Genomic DNA, 17,922 nt, shown 5'->3' on the forward strand with positions numbered 1-17,922 from the left:
AACAGAATCATCCAAACACGTAAAACCACAGAGTACTGTTGAGAAGGAAGATAAAAAACAGAGGTCACCAGGGTTAAAGGTCCTGCACCTTCAGTTCCTACCCCCGTGCAGGTCCACAGTGTTGTCAGCCTCTAAATGGAGGAGAGCATCAAGACCTACCGGGAGTGAAGGAGGACAAGGCACACCTGGAGGTGTTGAAGAAAACCCTTCCCCCTCTTCAACGCATCTTCACCTTGTTCCAGCAAGCCCCGCGCCATGTCTCCCGGGGATAGAGGCAGCTTTGTCACGCAGCTCACAAGCGTCGCCAAAACGGTACTTGGGCCTATGAAAGGGGGGGTCGCAAGACTCTTCCAAGGCCAAAGACAGCTCCAAGTCAAACGAGGACAAACGAGGCAGCTCGGCGGGAAAGGCGGAGGCTTCCAGTGGATCGGGACGCCGTGGGGCTCAAACATCTGTCGGTGGTGTTCTGCAGTTGGATAAAGGAAACACTCGAGGCTCCAAACATCATTCGTGATAAGAGAACAAAAGAAGCAAAACCTCCAATGCATTGCCTTTTACTGTAGAAGCACCCAAACATATCATAGAAATTAACACCTTTTTATTCAAACGCCTAAAAAGAAATAACTACATTTGAGACGTGGGACACCTTAAAAAAAAAAAGATGCATCATTAGGGTTGAAAATGTGTACGCACTGTAGCATATTATATAACCCCGTGGATGTCTTTGTCATTGTGTGTTGTAGATATATTTTAAAAAAAATGCATGGAAAATCAAAGGAATTTTAAAAAGCAGATAAGAAAAAAATAATAATGAAGACCACAAGGTAGTAAACACTGTGAAAAAACTTTGCATCCATCTCCACATGCAAACCACATTCCATTTGATTTAGTTTGGTTAAGTTTAGTTAGCAGAGTGATAAAATATAATCACGCATTGTAAAAGTAACCGATAAAAAAAAAGAGTAGCTTACTAGAGCCTGGACCAAAATACCGAAATACTTGTCAAAGGACCTGACTGGTGTTCTGATTGGTTAAAGGGCTGAATTCCAGCGGGATTAAGAATGAGATGAACGTGCACAGGGACACTATGCAATGTGCTATAATGCCACTTTAGCTGTCCAGGATTACCAAGTTTACATTGTGTCGTCGAGCAGTAGAGGGTGGAAAGAAAAAATCTAGTTGCATAAGCAAGCAAATTTTATTTTGCTTTCAAAGTGTTCCGTTTTGACGTGCGCAATTGCTATTGTATGTGAATTGTCTTATTGAGGACTGAATGGTCATAAACTTAAAAAGTTGAGTTTTTCTACATATGCTGATAGATTATACATTTTATATTTCATAATTTATTGTGCAAGAATGTTGTGCTTTCATTTGTTTGGTTTACAAAACATATGGTTGTCCCTGCTAAATGTACATGAAAAAGAATGCATGTGACATGTGCTTGAACAGTTTTCGTCTGACTACAACACACACAAAACAACAATGTATTTTAGTGATGTTTAATTAAAAAAATATCTTATGCAAAGGGTTAAGGATAAAAACATACCGACTGGCGTTTTCCTCCTCATAACTGCAACTCATAAAGAAAAACAGTCTTCAATAACGCATGCAGTTGCCAACAATGCAAAGTGTAAAAATTATTATTGTGTCTAGTCACGAAAAAAAAAAAGTGAAGAAATTGTGATGCTATTGTACAAAGAACATGTGCACGTTTGATTTTCATTATTTGGCCATGTAGATGGATGCAATTTGCTGGATGAGTTTGTTGGGATTTTAGGCAATTTCTGTAATTCAAGAGGTACAGGTTGAATCTATTTAGAAGTCTTGTCACGTAAAGTATAACTTTCCCACTGCGTTAGCGTCGTATAGCGAAACGGAAGTCCGTCGTAAACAGAGGTCTCCCTTTCAAGATAAAATCCGAGTGTTTGTTTCTCTACCCTTGTGTCAAGGAATCAAAATCTCCTCTTTAAAACTCCTCGTGTGCAATTTTAACCACACAGTTCATAGTTTCAAGAGTGTGTTCACTTTTAAAGAGACGTATACTTTTTCCTCATACATTTTGGTCTTGTGTGGCGTAAAACGCCTTACACTGCCATCTTGTGGATGTCTGGTCACAACGGCTGATGTCGTTGAAGATGTTATTTATTTTTCGTTGGTTTATTTATTTATTTTCCATATAAGCTTTTCACTTTATTTCATGCAATTTGCTATGTGTGTAGTTGAGAGTGGAATCACTTGTTTTTGCGTTAAACAGTTGCACTTTATTTTTTGTCAAATATTGTCTAGTGTTTACAATCCATATCACAGTTAAGGAATTTAATTGTATTTATACATTTAACTATACTTTTTTTTTTACTTCCAAAGTCACTGTTAGTCACATAAGAACAGTAGAGTTGTCATGAACGTATCATTAATGTAGTCAACATTCAGTACAAAGAGGACTTGTATGCCAAGCGAAAAAGAACCTCAGACACAATTGCTTACTATGTGCAAACATTTGGTGGACAAATACAAGTTGACACGAGTGGAAATTTTTAAATAATAATGGGCATAACTGTCTAAGCATTTAGATATTAAATGTACCGTGTCATTATGAGATGGGGGTTGCCAGTCATGTTTTATAGTGTGTCCGTTGTATGGTTCCACACTCGTTCCTGATCGACTGTAATTCATATTTTTATGTATGGCCATGAGTCTAAGTTCGTGTGTTGCTATAAAAATAAAAAAATAAAACCGCAGAAATGATCTTTTGCTTTCTGTCAACTCATTAACTTGGACTGCCGTGAAGAATGAGGACGATCATTGGCTAAGTATCAGCCAATCGCGTTACAGCTAGCCTTATAAACAAGGAAGGAGAAACCGCAGGCTTCGTTTGCGCAATACTAAATACTATCAACGATACGATCTCCCTGAACCTCACCGACAGATTTAATAATAATAATGTCTGAAAGAAGGTAAAAACAACTATGTCACATATTAGCAATGTAGTGCATTTTATTTGTTTGTGTGCTATAGTAACCCAATAAGTAAACAAGTAGTTATAATTAGTTGCAATGTCATGGGCCGTCGCTCTTCGTGGTTGCAATAGGCTCTTGCTTATAGATATGATCACATTCCGTTCCGTTTTTTATTTTATAAAACAGAAAATTAGAACAGAATTTTACAAAAACAACGAATGCATGTATTCATTTTTCATTTCCTTATGAATATATTAATAATAGTTGATCAACAGTGATAATTTATTCGTAACAGTAACAAACTGTGCCTTGACACAACCTTGATGCTGTGGGCAGAAGACATAGACCGCGCTGGAAGTAAATATCTGAAATTCCTTGAGTCACAGGGTGCAGTCACATGGTTTCCCTCCCTTAACTACCATAGCTAGTTATCCAATTTGATTCGTCAATCCACATTATGAGGTTGGGACAAATAACTTGTTTGGTTTAATGAACATGTACTGGTTTATATGGTGCTTTGTTATGTTTGTTCTTCAGCTAGCTGCTCTGGCGACCATGGGTGTTTCTTCGTACCCAGTCTTGTTCAAATCTGATGCTTAAGAACCTCAATCCCTCCTCGACTTCCCCTGAGAGTCAGTCCCCTGCAGATGAATACATGGACGACTGGCTCTTTGTCCCTTCTACCTCAGCTGCTTCTCCCCACCATGAAGAAGAGTGCAGAGAAGACACGGAGGAAAGAGGGAAACTCATATCCAAGTTCTTCTCAGCATGGAATAGTGTCAAATATGGTTTGTTTTATCTGCCAGACTGCATTTCAACGACAGGTGTTCTGTATGATTTGAGCTCTTGAAATGTTGTTTCTAATTTATTAGGCTGGTCCTTTAAGACGAAATCAAATTTGAGCAAGACCTCTCCTGTGATTATGTTTGGAAAGTCGTATCAAATCAGGGATCGAGGTGAGGTTGAATTTAAAGCATGATGATTGATTTCTTTGCGAGATAATATAATTTTGTCTTTTTATGACAATGTCAGGGGAGAACGAGTGCTTCCACCTCTCCTTTGCTGCTCTCCTGTGGTTGACATACAGACGAGGTTTCCCTCAGCTGACAGGCTGCTATCTGACCACTGACAGTGGCTGGGGATGTCTTCTCCGTACAGGGCAGATGTTGTTAGCGCGAGGCCTGCTTTTGCACCTGATGCCACAAGGTGACATAGCACAGACTCACTCAGGACCTTTTCTGACATGCTTAATTTTTTTCTTTTGATCTTTTCCAGGCTTGACTTGTTCTGCAAGCCATGTGTTCAAAGATGATATGGATCTCCTAGAGATCCGCTCTGAAGCCAGAGCAGTGTGTTTACAGAATTCCCAAGGACTCAGAAAATGTGTTCGAAAGCTGAGTTTGGGTTCCCTTCTGGATAGATGCATGGAGTCCACACACAGAAAAATTGTATCGTGGTTTGCGGATCACCCCTCAGCTCCTTTTGGGATACATCAGCTGGTAGAGTTTGGCAAAAGCTTAGGGAAGAAAGCAGGGGACTGGTACGGCCCCTCAATTGTGGCACATATGCTGCGGTCAGTAATTAATCAATTGTGGATCATGTCTTATGGTACATTACTCAGAAAATTATTATTATTATTTTTTTATTTAGAAAAGCTGCAGAAGCATCATCTGACCTTCCCAATCTTGCTGTCTATGTTGCACAAGATTGCACCAGTTAGTACTTTCTTCTTTTCTTGAATTGTTTACACATACACAGTTAATTTACACACAGTGTTGTGAGCTTGCTTTTTTTTTTTGTAACTCTCTTGTTTTAACCAGTCTACATTGATGATGTGAAAGAGTTGTGCGGAAGGCGTCTTGCTGGGATCTCTGCTGGTTCTATTCAGACTTGGAAGGCCATCATCCTCCTGGTGCCAGTGCGACTTGGAGGACAAGAGCTCAATCCTGCCTATATCGCCTGTGTCAAGGTAATCTAATCTAATCATGGATGTGTCTGCTACAAACAACCAAATGTTCTTTCCTCTATTTTTCTTAATTAATAGAAACTCTTGAACTTGGAATACTGCGTCGGTATCATCGGGGGTAAACCAAAGCACTCGCTCTACTTTGTTGGATTCCAAGGTATGTCCAATCTTTGAATTATTTATATTAGCTATTTGAAGATTTTTTTCTTTTTACTTCGGACCTTCTCCTTTGTCAAAGATGACCATCTGTTGTATTTGGACCCTCATTACTGTCAACCCACGGTGGATATAACAAAAAGCAATTTTCCTTTAGAGGTAACCAGAAATGCTGTTACTCTTCTTTTTGTTGTCTTTCAACATCCGATTCAGATCCTTTAATAAGTACTTCAATGTCATACTAACCACGTTGTGGCAACCTATGGCTTGTTGAATTTTCATCTCTATATGTTCCAGTCATTTCACTGTAAATATCCAAGAAAAATGCCCTTTTCCCGCATGGATCCCAGCTGCACCATTGGATTCTATGCAAAAGGTCAAAAGGACTTTGAAATGCTGTGCAGAGTTGTAGATGAGGTAGGTGGATACGTGGAAAATTGACATGCAACTAGATCATTTGAAGGCATTTTCATTACCATGAATCTGGTAGTTTTGTTACACCCGTCTCCCCTGTCCCCCAGGCTGTCTCCACATCTGCAGAGACGTACCCCATGTTTATATTTGCAGAAGGTCATAGTCGAGTGGAAGAGGACAAAAGCAAGAGCCACCCCATCACTTATATCCAGAGGAAGTCCAGGTTGAAGAGGGTCGACACTAGTGACAGCATGGATGAATTTGTTCTATTGTGAGCCAAGTTAGCAAACATCAGATATAGGTTTGAAAAAAAAAAAGTAAAACCCCAATATTTAAAAGCATCACGTTGAATTTGGGGTCAAGACATCTGCCTCATAGTTTTGAGGTTTGGGTTCAAATCATGTTACACTCGGGGAAATGTTTTATTTTTCTCATACTGTATTCAACAACATAAAACGAGTGCTGTACTAGCAATAATGGACACGATATATAGAAGCGTTCCTGTGACAACATTTCACTGTTCAACAGCATGTGACTTGGTTTCTTGAAAGAAAAGTATTGGAAACATGTGACATTTAAAATAACCTAATGTTGTCAAAGATATAGCTGATTATGTGTCCTCAAGTGTGATAACTGGCCTCGGGAAAATGTAAGCTTGGTGATCTATGTATATTTTTAATATAGTTTTACCTGTGTAATTTTTTGGAATAGAAACTGCTGGCTGTGTTCTACTGTGCTGTACATTTTTCACAAGTAGGTTTATAAAATTGAAAATATTCGTCTCCTTGTATAATCTTCTTGATTTGTATTTATTTTTTCATTTTTTTTCATTTATTTTATTATTCATACCATCCCCCCATTCCAGCTTCGATTCGAGCATGCGTTGCCCACCGGGAGCGAAAGGGGGCGGTGTTGAGTCGTACAGACAGTTCCATTTTACTCAGCGAGGAGGGGGGTGAGGAAGAAGAAAAAAAAAAAAAACAACTGGGGTAGGTCGCTCTTTGTTTTCTCGTAGGGAGGAAAACCAAGAGACTTTGCGACCGGCAAGATTTTCAACACCGCTGTTCACCGTTCGTGTAAGTCCCTTTCGATGTTGTTAGATTGACGAGGTGACATTTGTGAACGACAAGATCATTCCAGGATGGATTGGTGTTTGTAGGACGTGGTATGTTTGAGAAAAGACGGACACCGCAGTTAACCGGCGGTGGCGCGACTGCGAGCAATGAATGAAAATTATATTTGGAAATGTGTTGAGCGGAGCAGAGTTGAGGGTACGGGACGCGCTTTGGATCAATCAACGAAAGCGGCGAGGGATGCGCCAAACTTTGACTCGCTGCAGATTTTAAACAAATAGCTCGGTTCAAATGATTTTTCTGTCTAATTGGCCTGGAAAAGCATGGCCGGCTAGGCTAACTCGGCTAACCCGCTAGCTTGTTAGCTCCCTTCATCATATAAACTTGGGTTGTTATCTCAATGATTCGTTTTGTTTTTACCGCGCATACTAATTTGTGGGATGTCATTTTCGAACGCACGCTTCTCTGTGACGTTAATGGTTGTGTTATTGTAACAGTTGATATAAAAGTAGAGTTATAGACGAACAATTCTACTAACCGAGACAAAGTAACGCTGACAATGGAAGAAGCTAGGCCCATCAGACGTTAGCCTAGCTAAATATAACAATAAAATTGAGAGTAATATCTACTCGAACGATTGAAAGTGTTTACGTAAAGACATTGCACTACTTGATTGTTAAAAGTGTGGATTTATCTCTGTCAGGTTTAACTTCTAAACTGTCGCTCAGATGCGCTGACTGATCGAGTTGACTTTCTTAAAGGGGGTTCGACCCACTATGGAGAGATTAATCAAATAATAACCCGATTTTCTTACGTTATGAAAACGCCTTGTTACTTCGGAATACGATTATTTATGATCACCAATATAAACATAAATATAATGTCTTTTTTTTTTTCTATTGGCCAATTGTCTCCTGGTTTGCTAATATAGACGTTTGTGAACATTTTAGCAGATGAATCTAAAGCTTACTATTTACACTGCAAATGCAATCTAAAGTTTTGATTTTTAACTTCCGTTAAGGTGCAGGAACCCTTCCATGTTGTTATTGAAGACCTATAACTATTTTTTAATGGGTGTTAAAGGTGAACTTTTCTCACTGTTACTGTTTTATTTTGTTGTTCTCCATAGGGGTCCTTCCTTGTGCTTTAGCCCTTACAATCCCCACTCTCCCCTGAGAGATGTCCACTCCTGACCCCCCATGGGAGGGACAACCTCGGCCAGGTCCCTCCCCAGGCCCAGGCTATCTCCAGGTGGTATGATGGACCAAGTCCAGTTCTTCCCCAGGGCTCTGCCATAGTATGATGGGCCCAGTCCGGACCTCCTGGATCTGACAGCCCACACCCTCCCCAGGGACCCTCAGGATATCCTCAGGAAAACATGCACCAGATGCACAAAGTACATAAGTTATTTTACATTGTCAATTCTTTGATTACAAGACTGTATATAGCATGCCAAAAAATATTTTACTATCATCCCAGCTTTTAAGATGCAGTGATCAGAATATATTAAAGAAGCCATGAGTCAAATGAGTCAGTTATTTTAGTATATTGTGTATAAACGATCTACCTTTAATGCAGCCAATGGATGCCATGCATGAGAAGGGCATGCCCGATGACCCTCGCTACAGTCAAATGAAGGGCATGAGCATGAGACCAGGAGGGCACAGTGGGATGGGACCTCCACCAAGCCCCATGGGACCAACATTATCCAAGGGTATTGCATCAGCAGGAGATTATATTGTATCACTTGATTTTAAACGTTTGTCCTTGTACAGATTGCATAAGTCTAATCAACAGCCCTCAACCAACAGACAGTAAAAGCAAAGTTGAGAAGGAGACAGACACCAGCAACCCATCTAGCCGGTTTTTCCTCTTGTTTTAAATTTGGCAGCAGATAGCCAGAGGGCTGACTTCCATTTTTCTTTCTGATGTATCAGCCAGTTTTTGACATATAAATCCCTGTTCCAAAAAAAAGGGTCAATGTAATTGGTTGCATTCTTGCTCCCAAGGTTATCCCTCTCCTTTGGGAGGCTCGAGCATGCACCAAGCCCAGTCCCAGCGAACGGTCCTCCTCTGGCTCCATGATGCCTGGTGTCCCTCTGGTCCCGGGGGCTGGCCCAATGGAGGGTAGCGGTGACCCTAATCAGGGAATGGGTCAGCCGAACCGTGGAGGGTCCTCCCAGGTCCCGGTGGACCGGGTGGGGCTGTAGGTGGACCAGGGGCTCAGCAGGAGCCACGCCTTTCAACCAGAACCAGTTGCACCAACTCAGGGCTCAAATTATGGCTTACAAGATGCTGGCACGCAGTCAGCCCTTACCAGATCACCTGCAGATGGCCGTGCAAGGGAAGAGGCCCATGCCAGGGATGCAGCAGCAACCCATGCCCAACATGCCCCCCTCTGCCGGTCCTGTAGGCGCACCAGGGCCAGGACCAGCTCAGGCCAACTACAACAGACCTCATGGTAAGCAGAGGAAAGGGGATCAAGAGATGAAATGTTGAAGTATTTAAAAAAACTATTTGCTTTCAGGCATGGTTGGTCCCAATATGCCACCCCCTGGACCAGCAGGAGTTCCCCCCAGGCATGCAAGGCCAGCCTGCCAACGGACCTCCTAAATCATGGCCTGAAGGTACTTTTTGTCTCAATTCTGACCCATACATTATATAGTGTGATTTCACAACTGGTCCCTCTCTCCTAGGACCAATGGTGAATGCAGCTGCACCATCCAATCCTCCTCAGAAGCCTGATTGCCTCCTCAGCCCACAGGCAGACCGTCCTCCTGCTCCTCCCTCTGTGCCACCTGCTGCCCTCACCAGTAATGCCCCCTCAGACCCAGTCTCCGGTCAGGCCTGCCCAGCCCCCTCCCATAATGCTTCACCAGAAACAGAATCGCATAACCCCTATCCAAAAACCCAGAGGGCTGGACCCAGTGGAAATCCTCCAGGAGAGGGAGTACAGGTGAGAACAATTGTTCTCCGCTCAACTGAATGTCATCTTGCTACGAGTCGTTATCACATTCACTGTTTTGGTTGCACTTACTAGATATTCTAAAAGGTGTACATGCTCCTTTTTTTTGCAGGCTACAAGCCCGTATTGCTCACCGTATTCAGGAACTGGAGAACCTACCTGGTTCCCTTGCAGGTGACCTACGTACCAAAGCGACCATCGAACTTAAAGCCCTCAGGTTGCTTAACTTTCAGAGACAGGTACGCATGCTGATGAACTACATTTATTGAACCCCCACACAACTGCTAGCTAAATTTACATATTTATTTTGGATTTTTTTTTTTCTCCAGCTACGCCAAGAGGTGGTTGTCTGCATGCGTCGCGACACTGCTCTAGAAACTGCTCTTAATGCCAAGGCCTACAAGCGCAGCAAGCGCCAGTCTTTACGTGAGGCACGTATCACGGAGAAGCTTGAAAAACAACAGAAGATTGAACAAGAGCGGAAACGTCGACAGAAACACCAGGTATGCATTATATTTCAGGTTTCTAAGGGATTGGAGACAAAGTTGAGGGTAAAATTGAGCTTCTGGTCTTTTCTATTGTCCATAGGAATACCTCAACAGCATCCTGCAGCACGCCAAGGACTTTAAGGAGTACCATCGATCCATCACAGCAAAGATCCAGAAGGCCACCAAAGCCATCGCCACTTACCATGCAAACACCGAGCGTGAGCAGAAGAAAGAGAACGAGCGCATTGAGAAAGAGCGAATGCGTAGGCTGATGGTGAGATGTCACTTGGAAATAATTTAGTGCAAATATTAAGTTTCAAGGAATTTCAGTGAGTGCATTCATCGCCATATTTTCACCCATCAGGCCGAAGATGAGGAGGGCTATCGTAAACTTATCGACCAGAAGAAAGATAAGCGTCTGGCCTACCTCTTGCAGCAGACGGACGAATATGTGGCCAACCTCACTGACCTGGTGCGAGCTCACAAAGCTGCACAAGCTCTCAAGGAGAAGAAAAAGAAGAAGAAAAAGAAGGTGACTGTATATTCACTGTAATTTACATAACATGTTTTTGTTGAAAGTCTTCATCATTGTCTTGTATCTTTAATGGTTTCAGAAGCCAGAGCCTACAGAAGGTGCTGCTGCTGGTCTCGGACCTGACGGAGAGGTGAGATAACATGTTGAAGATCCAAATGGCAATAATCGTTTTGCTTTTAAATGGCATATTGTTAGATTTGTGACGACCCCTTAAATCCATATTCATTTGCACCTAAGACAGTAAATCATGCTACTTTTGTCTTTCCGCTCAGCCATTGGATGAAACCAGTCAAATGAGTGACCTCCCAGTGAAGGTCATCCATGTGGACAGCGGGAAAATCCTCACAGGGGTTGATGCACCTAAGGCAGGCCAGCTGGAAACTTGGCTTGAAATGAACCCAGGGTCAGTACAATATGAAAGCTGTCTCACTTTGATATCATATATGATTGTATTCTGTGGATTTCAATTTTGTCATAATTCTATTCCATTGGTGTATTGAGTCATTTTGCTTTTTGTAGATATGAAGTAGCACCGCGTTCAGACAGTGAAGACAGCGGCTCTGAAGAGGAGGAGGAAGAAGATGTACGTGACCCAAGTTATTCTTCATCACCAGAGCAGAAAGGTCCTTCATATAACCCCTCCCTGACCTTTTCTCTCAATTTTGTGGGAAGGATGACGATGAGAAGCCCCACGCTTCTGCAGCTCAGAACGAGGAGAAAAAGAAGATTCCCGACCCAGACAGCGAAGAAGTGTCTGAAGTGGATGTTCGGCACATCATCGAGTGAGCACACTATTTTCATTTATTCCTAATAATAATTTGTTTTTGAGATGTTTCGACCATCTGACTCACTTTTTTTTTTTTTTGCCTCAGGCATGCCAAGCAGGATGTGGATGATGAGTACGGAAATGCAGCTTTCAACCGAGGCCTGCAATCCTACTACGCTGTGGCTCATGCAGTCACTGAGAAAGTGGACAAGCAGTCTTCACTGCTCATCAACGGTCAGCTAAAACAATACCAGGTACGCAATCCAGAGTTGGGGAAAAAAAAAAAAAAAATTGAAAGAATACACCTAACTTGTCCTTTTCTATCTAGATTAAAGGGCTAGAGTGGCTGGTGTCACTTTACAATAACAACTTAAATGGTATTCTGGCTGATGAGATGGGCCTGGAAAAACGATCCAGACCATTGCCCTGATTACCTACCTCATGGAATACAAGCGCATCAACGGGCCCTTCCTCATCATCGTACCACTCTCGTAAGTCTACCAAACTGTCGATTATTGCATGTTTGAAATGATTTGAATACACTTAGCATTTCGCCAGGAGTCGCTCCTAATCCAAACTTTTGTATTGCTTCTTAGAACTCTGTCAAACTGGGTGTACGAATTTGATAAGTGGGCGCCATCTGTTGTGAAGGTTTCCTACAAGGTCCAGTTTTCCCATGATTATAGATCAAGCTCTGACATGATGATATTCTTTGACAGCAAAATGTTGAATTCGTCTCCCAAAACATTTCCCGGGCTCTCCAGCTGCTCGTCGTGCATTCATTCCCATCTTTGCGCAGTGGCAAATTCAATGTGCTGCTCACCACATACGAGTACATCATCAAGATAAGCAGGTGCTAGCAAGTTACTGTCCACTGTCAGGTCAAAACTTTGAATCACATTTATTACATTTCCATAATGTTCCTCCAAAAGCTTCGTTGGAAGTATATGATTGTGGACGAGGGCCATCGTATGAAGAACCACCACTGTAAGCTGACCCAGGTGTTGAACACGCACTACCTGGCCCCCACGGCGGGTGCTTCGCTCACAGGAACTCCTCTGCAAAACAAACTACCTGAGAGCTCTGGGCCCTGCTTAACTTCCTCCTGCCCACCATTTTCAAGGAGCTGCAACACCTTCGAACAGTGGTTCAACGCCCCGTTCGCCATGACTGGCGAGAAAGTAAGCGTTAGCACCAGTGACTGTGTCATCCTTATTGAGTTGTATCGTACACTTTAATAGCCGCCGAAGCCACATTTCGAATAAGTCTCATCATCCTCCCTTCCCTAAGGTTGACCTCAACGAAGAAGAGACCATTCTCATTATTCGGCGTCTACACAAGGTGCTGCGGCCCTTCTTACTTCGCCGGCTCAAAAAGGAGGTTGAGGCCCAGCTGCCTGAGAAGGTTTGGCTCCCTGTTTTCACAACATTTTAAATGAGCAGAAACACATTTTGCTCTGAAGTGGGAGCTTCCTGATTTAACGTTGTCCTTTTTTGTGTTTGATGTTTTCTAGGTGGAGTACGTGATCAAATGTGACATGTCGGCCCTTCAGAGAGTGTTGTACAGACACATGCAGGCAAAGGGGGTCTTACTCACAGATGGATCAGAGAAAGATAAGAAGGTAAATAAGTGATTTTAAATACTCTATAATGATAGAAAAATGTTATTTGTAAGAAAAAAGTCAATCAAAGTCCCGTTGTTTTCCTCCAGGGTAAAGGTGGCACCAAGACTCTGATGAACACGATTATGCAGCTAAGAAAAATTTGCAATCACCCCTACATGTTCCAACACATTGAGGTACACTTTTTGGGGGGGTTTCAAATCTAGTGGGAGATTCAGAATAATTTTCAGATGAAGATAAAATGTTGTGTGTGTGTGTTTCCCCCCCCCCCCCCTAGGAGTCTTTCTCTGAGCATCTGGGCTATTCTGGCGGAATAGTGTCTGGGTATGTATAGCATAAACCAGGGTTGCATTGTGTGCCTTTAGAAATACCCTGTCTCATTTTTGATGATAATCTTCTTCTGTCCAGTCCCGACTTGTACCGCTCCTCTGGGAAATTCGAGCTGCTGGATCGTATCCTGCCCAAGCTGAGGGCCACCAACCACAAAGTGCTGCTCTTCTGTCAAATGACCACTCTCATGACCATCATGGAGGATTACTTTGCTTACCGCAACTTCAAGTACTTGCGTCTAGATGGTGAGAGAACTAATCAGTTTCTTGTTTGTTGTAAATGGCCCACCATTTCTCTATGGTATATTATATTTTTTTAAATGTCCTTCTCACAGGAACCACCAAGGCGGAGGACCGTGGAATGCTGTTGAAAACCTTCAATGACCCAGCTTCGGAGTACTTTGTGTTTCTGCTTAGCACCCGAGCAGGTGGTTTGGGTCTCAACCTGCAGTCCGCTGACACCGTTGTGATTTATGACAGTGACTGGAACCCCCATCAGGTAATGTACTGTGTAAGGTTTGTTGGGTTGTGAACAATCCTGATATGTGTCAGTCTTTTTTTTTTGTATTTCATCACACTGGGGTTGGGGAATCCTTTTTCATGGAGCCGTCAAAGCCTGCTAATTTTCCATTTCTCTGATAGGACCTTCAAGCTCAGGACAGGGCCCACCGTATCGGTCAGCAGAACGAGGTCCGCGTCCTTCGGCTGTGCACTGTCAACAGCGTGGAGGAGAAGATCCTGGCGGCAGCCAAGTACAAACTCAATGTGGACCAGAAGGTCATCCAGGCGGGCATGTTTGACCAGAAGTCATCAGGCTGCGAGCGCCGGGCCTTCTTACAGGCCATCCTGGAGCACGAGGAACAGGACGAGGTCGGGGCTCGTGGAGGCTGCCGCACAAGGGGGGCGTGGGTGGGTGTGATTTGACCATTCCAACATTGCCCGCCCACCCACATCCGCCAGTGCGCTGTTCCCACATTCTCTCCTTTATTTTTTTCTTCCTCCTATTTCTCTTTCTCAGGATTTCATCAATCCAGACTCTTCCTTTTCCTATTTCTGCTTCTTTATTGATACTTAATATAACAATGCAGCACACGATCTTCTACTTCATTTCCCCACTTTATGCTGCTTGATTTTTTATTTACTTATTTGACAATTATAAACACTTTTCTCTATCACGGTGGCAAGAGCCACTTTAGGATTTGCGTTCTGCTTTGCTGAAGTTAGTCTCTATTTGAGAGCGGTACACCAATAGTCTACAAATTGCCTTGCCTCACTTCCACTGTCTAATCTCTCCGCAGGAGGAAGACGAAGTGCCTGATGATGAGACAGTCAATCAGATGATCGCCCGAAGCGAAGAGGAGTTTGAACTATTCATGGTAAATCTCACCCCACTTTCAAACTTGTCATTGAATAATCCGAGTCCACTAACCATCTGCGTTGCTGTCCCCATTCAGCGCATGGATCTGGACCGACGCCGCGAAGACGCCCGCAACCCCAAGAGAAAACCTCGTCTGATGGAGGAGGATGATCTCCCCGCCTGGATTTTGAAAGATGACGCTGAGGTTGAGAGGCTTACCTGCGAAGAAGAGGAGGAGAAGATGTTTGGCCGAGGATCCCGCCAGCGTAAGGAGGTGGACTACAGCGACTCGCTCACCGAGAAGCAGTGGTTGAAGGTCCGTCGCAAACAACGGCTATTTCAAACAGCGGCTGCACTTTTGTTCTTGTTTGACTCGCTAATCTTTTCTTTTCAATAGGCTATAGAAGAGGGTAACCTAGAAGACATTGAGGAGGAAGTGCGCCACAAAAAGACAACCAGAAAGCGCAAGCGAGACCGCGACCATGACGGTCCCGCTACTCCTAGCTCCAGCAGCGGTCGAGGACGCGATAAGGACGATGACATGAAGAAAGCAAAGAAACGCGGTCGGCCACCCGCTGAGAAACTCTCTCCGAACCCTCTGTCCCTCACCAAGAAGATGAAGAAGATAGTTGATGCTGTTATTAAATACAAGGACGGGTGAGTTCATTACATTTATATGCTTGAATGCAGAGCAAAAAAAAAAAATGGCCAAAATATCTTCTAGATTTTAGGCCAGTGGGCTAGCAATACAAAGTTGTTAGAACTAATTGATGCACATTCTCTCGTCACGTCAGTAGTAATGGAAGACAACTGAGTGAAGTCTTCATCCAGCTGCCTTCGCGCAAGGAGCTTCCGGAGTACTATGAGCTCATCCGCAAACCAGTAGACTTCAGGAAGATCAAGGTATGTACTTGGATGTTTTTTTTGTTTTTTTTTATATGCCAGTTCATATCTGACTTGTACTGCTCCGTCTATCAGGAGAGGATCCGCAGCCATAAGTACCGCAGCTTGAACGACCTGGAGAAGGACGTGATGCTGCTGTGTCAGAACGCTCAGACGTTCAACCTCGAAGGCTCTCTGGTTGGTGTCAACTTCCAGGTCCTTTTTTTGGTGGCTTGACCTATGAGTGCCTCAACTTCCAATTTTTTGGAGTGTAACCAGCTACAATAAAGGTTATGAGCAAGTCTCAAATAAACCGCCGTGATGGAGAGCAACAGTGACACTTTTGTTTACTGAATGGAAAAACACAGTTCATCACACAAATTCACAGTTGCACCTTTCTGTGCACCATCAGATCTACGAAGACTCCATCGTGATTCAGTCGGTATTCACCAGCGTCAGACAGAAGGTTGAGAAGGAGGAAGACAGCGAAGGAGAAGATAGCGAAGAAGAGGAAGACGACCTTGACGAAGGTTCTGAGTCTGAATGTAAGTATCACAAAATGATTTGTACAGAATTATGTGAACACGTATTCAGATGTCATGACAAGCTGTGTTCCTCTCCCAGCCCGTTCTGTGAAGGTAAAGATCAAACTGAGCCGCAAAGAAAAGGGCGACCGTGGCGGGAAAGGACAGCGGCGGAGGGGCCGTGGCGTGCGGGCTAAACCCGTGGTGAGCGACGACGACAGTGAGGATGAACAGGAAGAGGTGAGATGTGTTCACGCACTACTTCATGGTACCATTGACAAGAAGTGTGTTCTCAACCATTTCTGGTGTCTCGAGTTCTTTTAATCCATTTTATTTTCGTCGTCACTGAAATGAACATTTGTGTTTGTTTCAGGAGCATTCGGCCAGCGGCAGCGAAGAGGACTGAACCTGAACCACTCCTAAATGGACCAATGGCCCACTGACCTACTTGACTGGAACTTAGACCTTTTTCTCAAGGTACAGCAGGAAGACGTTCAGTGTGAAAGCCTAGTTTTACCTAGATCAGATTTTGTTTTAGTGAGACTGTTGTATTCTCATTCAATTGTATCATTGATTTAAAAGCAAAAAATGAATATGAACTATCCACTTCCATATTTAAACATGGTTTCTTAAGATCAGTAGCATCTCATTTGGGGGGGGGGGGGTCCCGTTGTTTGTTTTTTCTTCTCCTTAATTGGAAAATTGACAGATCCTGATTTAACAGACTGCCACATAGACAGCATTTTCTATTATCATTATTAAAGTTGTGTTAGTTTGTCATCCTTTTGAGAAGTGAACCAAGAGTCACTGTGTTCCCTTTTGAATGCATGTTACGCGTTTGTGGAATTGCACCTGGATGTGTCTTTGTTATTATCTCTGTGTAATTTAAGACTACAAGCGGGATTATGGTACGGCCCACCCGCAGCCCCTCCCTCTCAGGTTGTGTATGTAAACAGGGAGGGAGGGAGGGACGGGACCATTTTCTCGTGTCGGTGTCACTGGATTCCAAAAAGTAAAAATAAAGGCTTCTCGTAATAAAGCTGTAGCTTTTTTTTCTGACCGCTAGGTGGCATACTAGTGATAAGGCTGTTGATTTTTCTGACCGCTAGGTGGCGTACTAACACAGTATGCACTTTATTATCAGTTAGTCGATGGTTTGCTGAGCAGCATTCATGACATGACTTCACTGAGCTTATGTTACTGCTACTGTCATCATTGAGATTTTCATATGATATATTTGTCCATCTGTGGTTGTCATTATGGCAGCATTGAATTTACTTCCCAACTTCTTTGTTGACATTTGCCGCTCCAACCCTCATTCTTATCATTTTCAAGTTCAAGGTGATGAGAGTAGACCAAAGTATATATTCACTAAGTGATTAAACTTATCTAAGCCTCCACTCCCAGCACACTAGCAATCTCAAAGTTTTCAAATGAGTAAATCAACAGTATTATTTTACTCTTTTATTTGTAAAAGCTAAGGCATGGTCAAACCACACAATGTTCAATAAAAAAAAAAAAAAAAAAACGCTTCAAGAAAAACCTGAATTAACCTTCTGGGAAGAAGGCAGGTAACGGATTGTTCGACATGTGTAAACAGGCCATTTGTAAGTGACTCTGACATGGAAGCAAACATACCGGAATAACCAGAAAACGTTTGTGTGGAGGGTCAGGGGAGGAAAAGATTGAAAGTCCAGTGTTTTACTCATTTTAGTTGGATCTGCTCCTTTTTTTTTCTTTTCTTTCCCTGACAGATTTGATGTGATTTTTTTTTTGATTTTTTTTTTCAAAACTTGTACAAAATAAACCAAGCGTAATTTTTTTTAGCGGTTTTAAATCACAATGAAAAACCCTGTGCCGCTCTAATGTCAAGAATGCATTGCACTAGG

The 17,922-nt window shown here is 42.9% G+C and overlaps 2 protein-coding genes across 4 annotated transcripts; both read left to right on the top strand.

The window, feature by feature from the left end:
* Window positions 1-2,828: 2,828 nt before the first annotated feature.
* On the top strand, window positions 2,829-6,283 carry LOC119125672 (cysteine protease ATG4D-like). Of its 3 annotated transcripts, none has more exons than XM_037256413.1 (12): window positions 2,829-2,954; window positions 3,499-3,745; window positions 3,830-3,913; window positions 3,990-4,163; window positions 4,233-4,530; window positions 4,608-4,672; window positions 4,778-4,926; window positions 5,002-5,080; window positions 5,162-5,238; window positions 5,377-5,496; window positions 5,601-5,808; window positions 5,880-6,283. In XM_037256413.1, exons 2-11 carry the CDS (start codon window positions 3,550-3,552, stop codon window positions 5,766-5,768), a joined length of 1,410 nt encoding a protein of 469 aa, XP_037112308.1. In that variant the 5' UTR covers window positions 2,829-2,954; window positions 3,499-3,549; the 3' UTR covers window positions 5,769-5,808; window positions 5,880-6,283. The 3 variants fall into 3 exon arrangements, with proteins under 3 accessions (XP_037112308.1, XP_037112307.1, XP_037112306.1); XM_037256412.1 differs by having other exon boundaries at window positions 5,601-5,806; window positions 5,859-6,283; XM_037256411.1 differs by having other exon boundaries at window positions 5,601-6,283.
* A 186-nt stretch (window positions 6,284-6,469) lies between these two features.
* smarca4a (SWI/SNF related, matrix associated, actin dependent regulator of chromatin, subfamily a, member 4a) lies at window positions 6,470-17,072 on the top strand. Its single transcript, XM_037255700.1, is given in 44 exon segments — window positions 6,470-6,658; window positions 7,696-7,876; window positions 7,878-7,962; window positions 8,145-8,262; window positions 8,561-8,599; window positions 8,602-8,637; window positions 8,640-8,741; window positions 8,744-8,782; window positions 8,785-9,027; window positions 9,094-9,137; window positions 9,139-9,193; window positions 9,263-9,372; window positions 9,374-9,522; window positions 9,644-9,770; window positions 9,861-10,034; window positions 10,120-10,293; window positions 10,384-10,551; window positions 10,634-10,684; window positions 10,827-10,957; window positions 11,074-11,137; window positions 11,227-11,336; window positions 11,427-11,574; window positions 11,649-11,718; window positions 11,721-11,811; window positions 11,917-11,982; window positions 12,074-12,104; window positions 12,106-12,396; window positions 12,399-12,443; window positions 12,445-12,501; window positions 12,611-12,724; window positions 12,834-12,941; window positions 13,031-13,117; window positions 13,219-13,265; window positions 13,350-13,516; window positions 13,606-13,769; window positions 13,913-14,179; window positions 14,569-14,646; window positions 14,725-14,943; window positions 15,025-15,284; window positions 15,422-15,530; window positions 15,606-15,707; window positions 15,922-16,054; window positions 16,134-16,273; window positions 16,407-17,072. Coding segments are annotated over 43 exon segments (4,977 nt in total). The 5' UTR covers window positions 6,470-6,658; window positions 7,696-7,745; the 3' UTR covers window positions 16,440-17,072.
* Window positions 17,073-17,922: the final 850 nt, after the last annotated feature.

Source organism: Syngnathus acus, chromosome 8, assembly GCF_901709675.1.
Source record: "Syngnathus acus chromosome 8, fSynAcu1.2, whole genome shotgun sequence".
Lineage (NCBI taxonomy): Eukaryota > Metazoa > Chordata > Actinopteri > Syngnathiformes > Syngnathidae > Syngnathus > Syngnathus acus.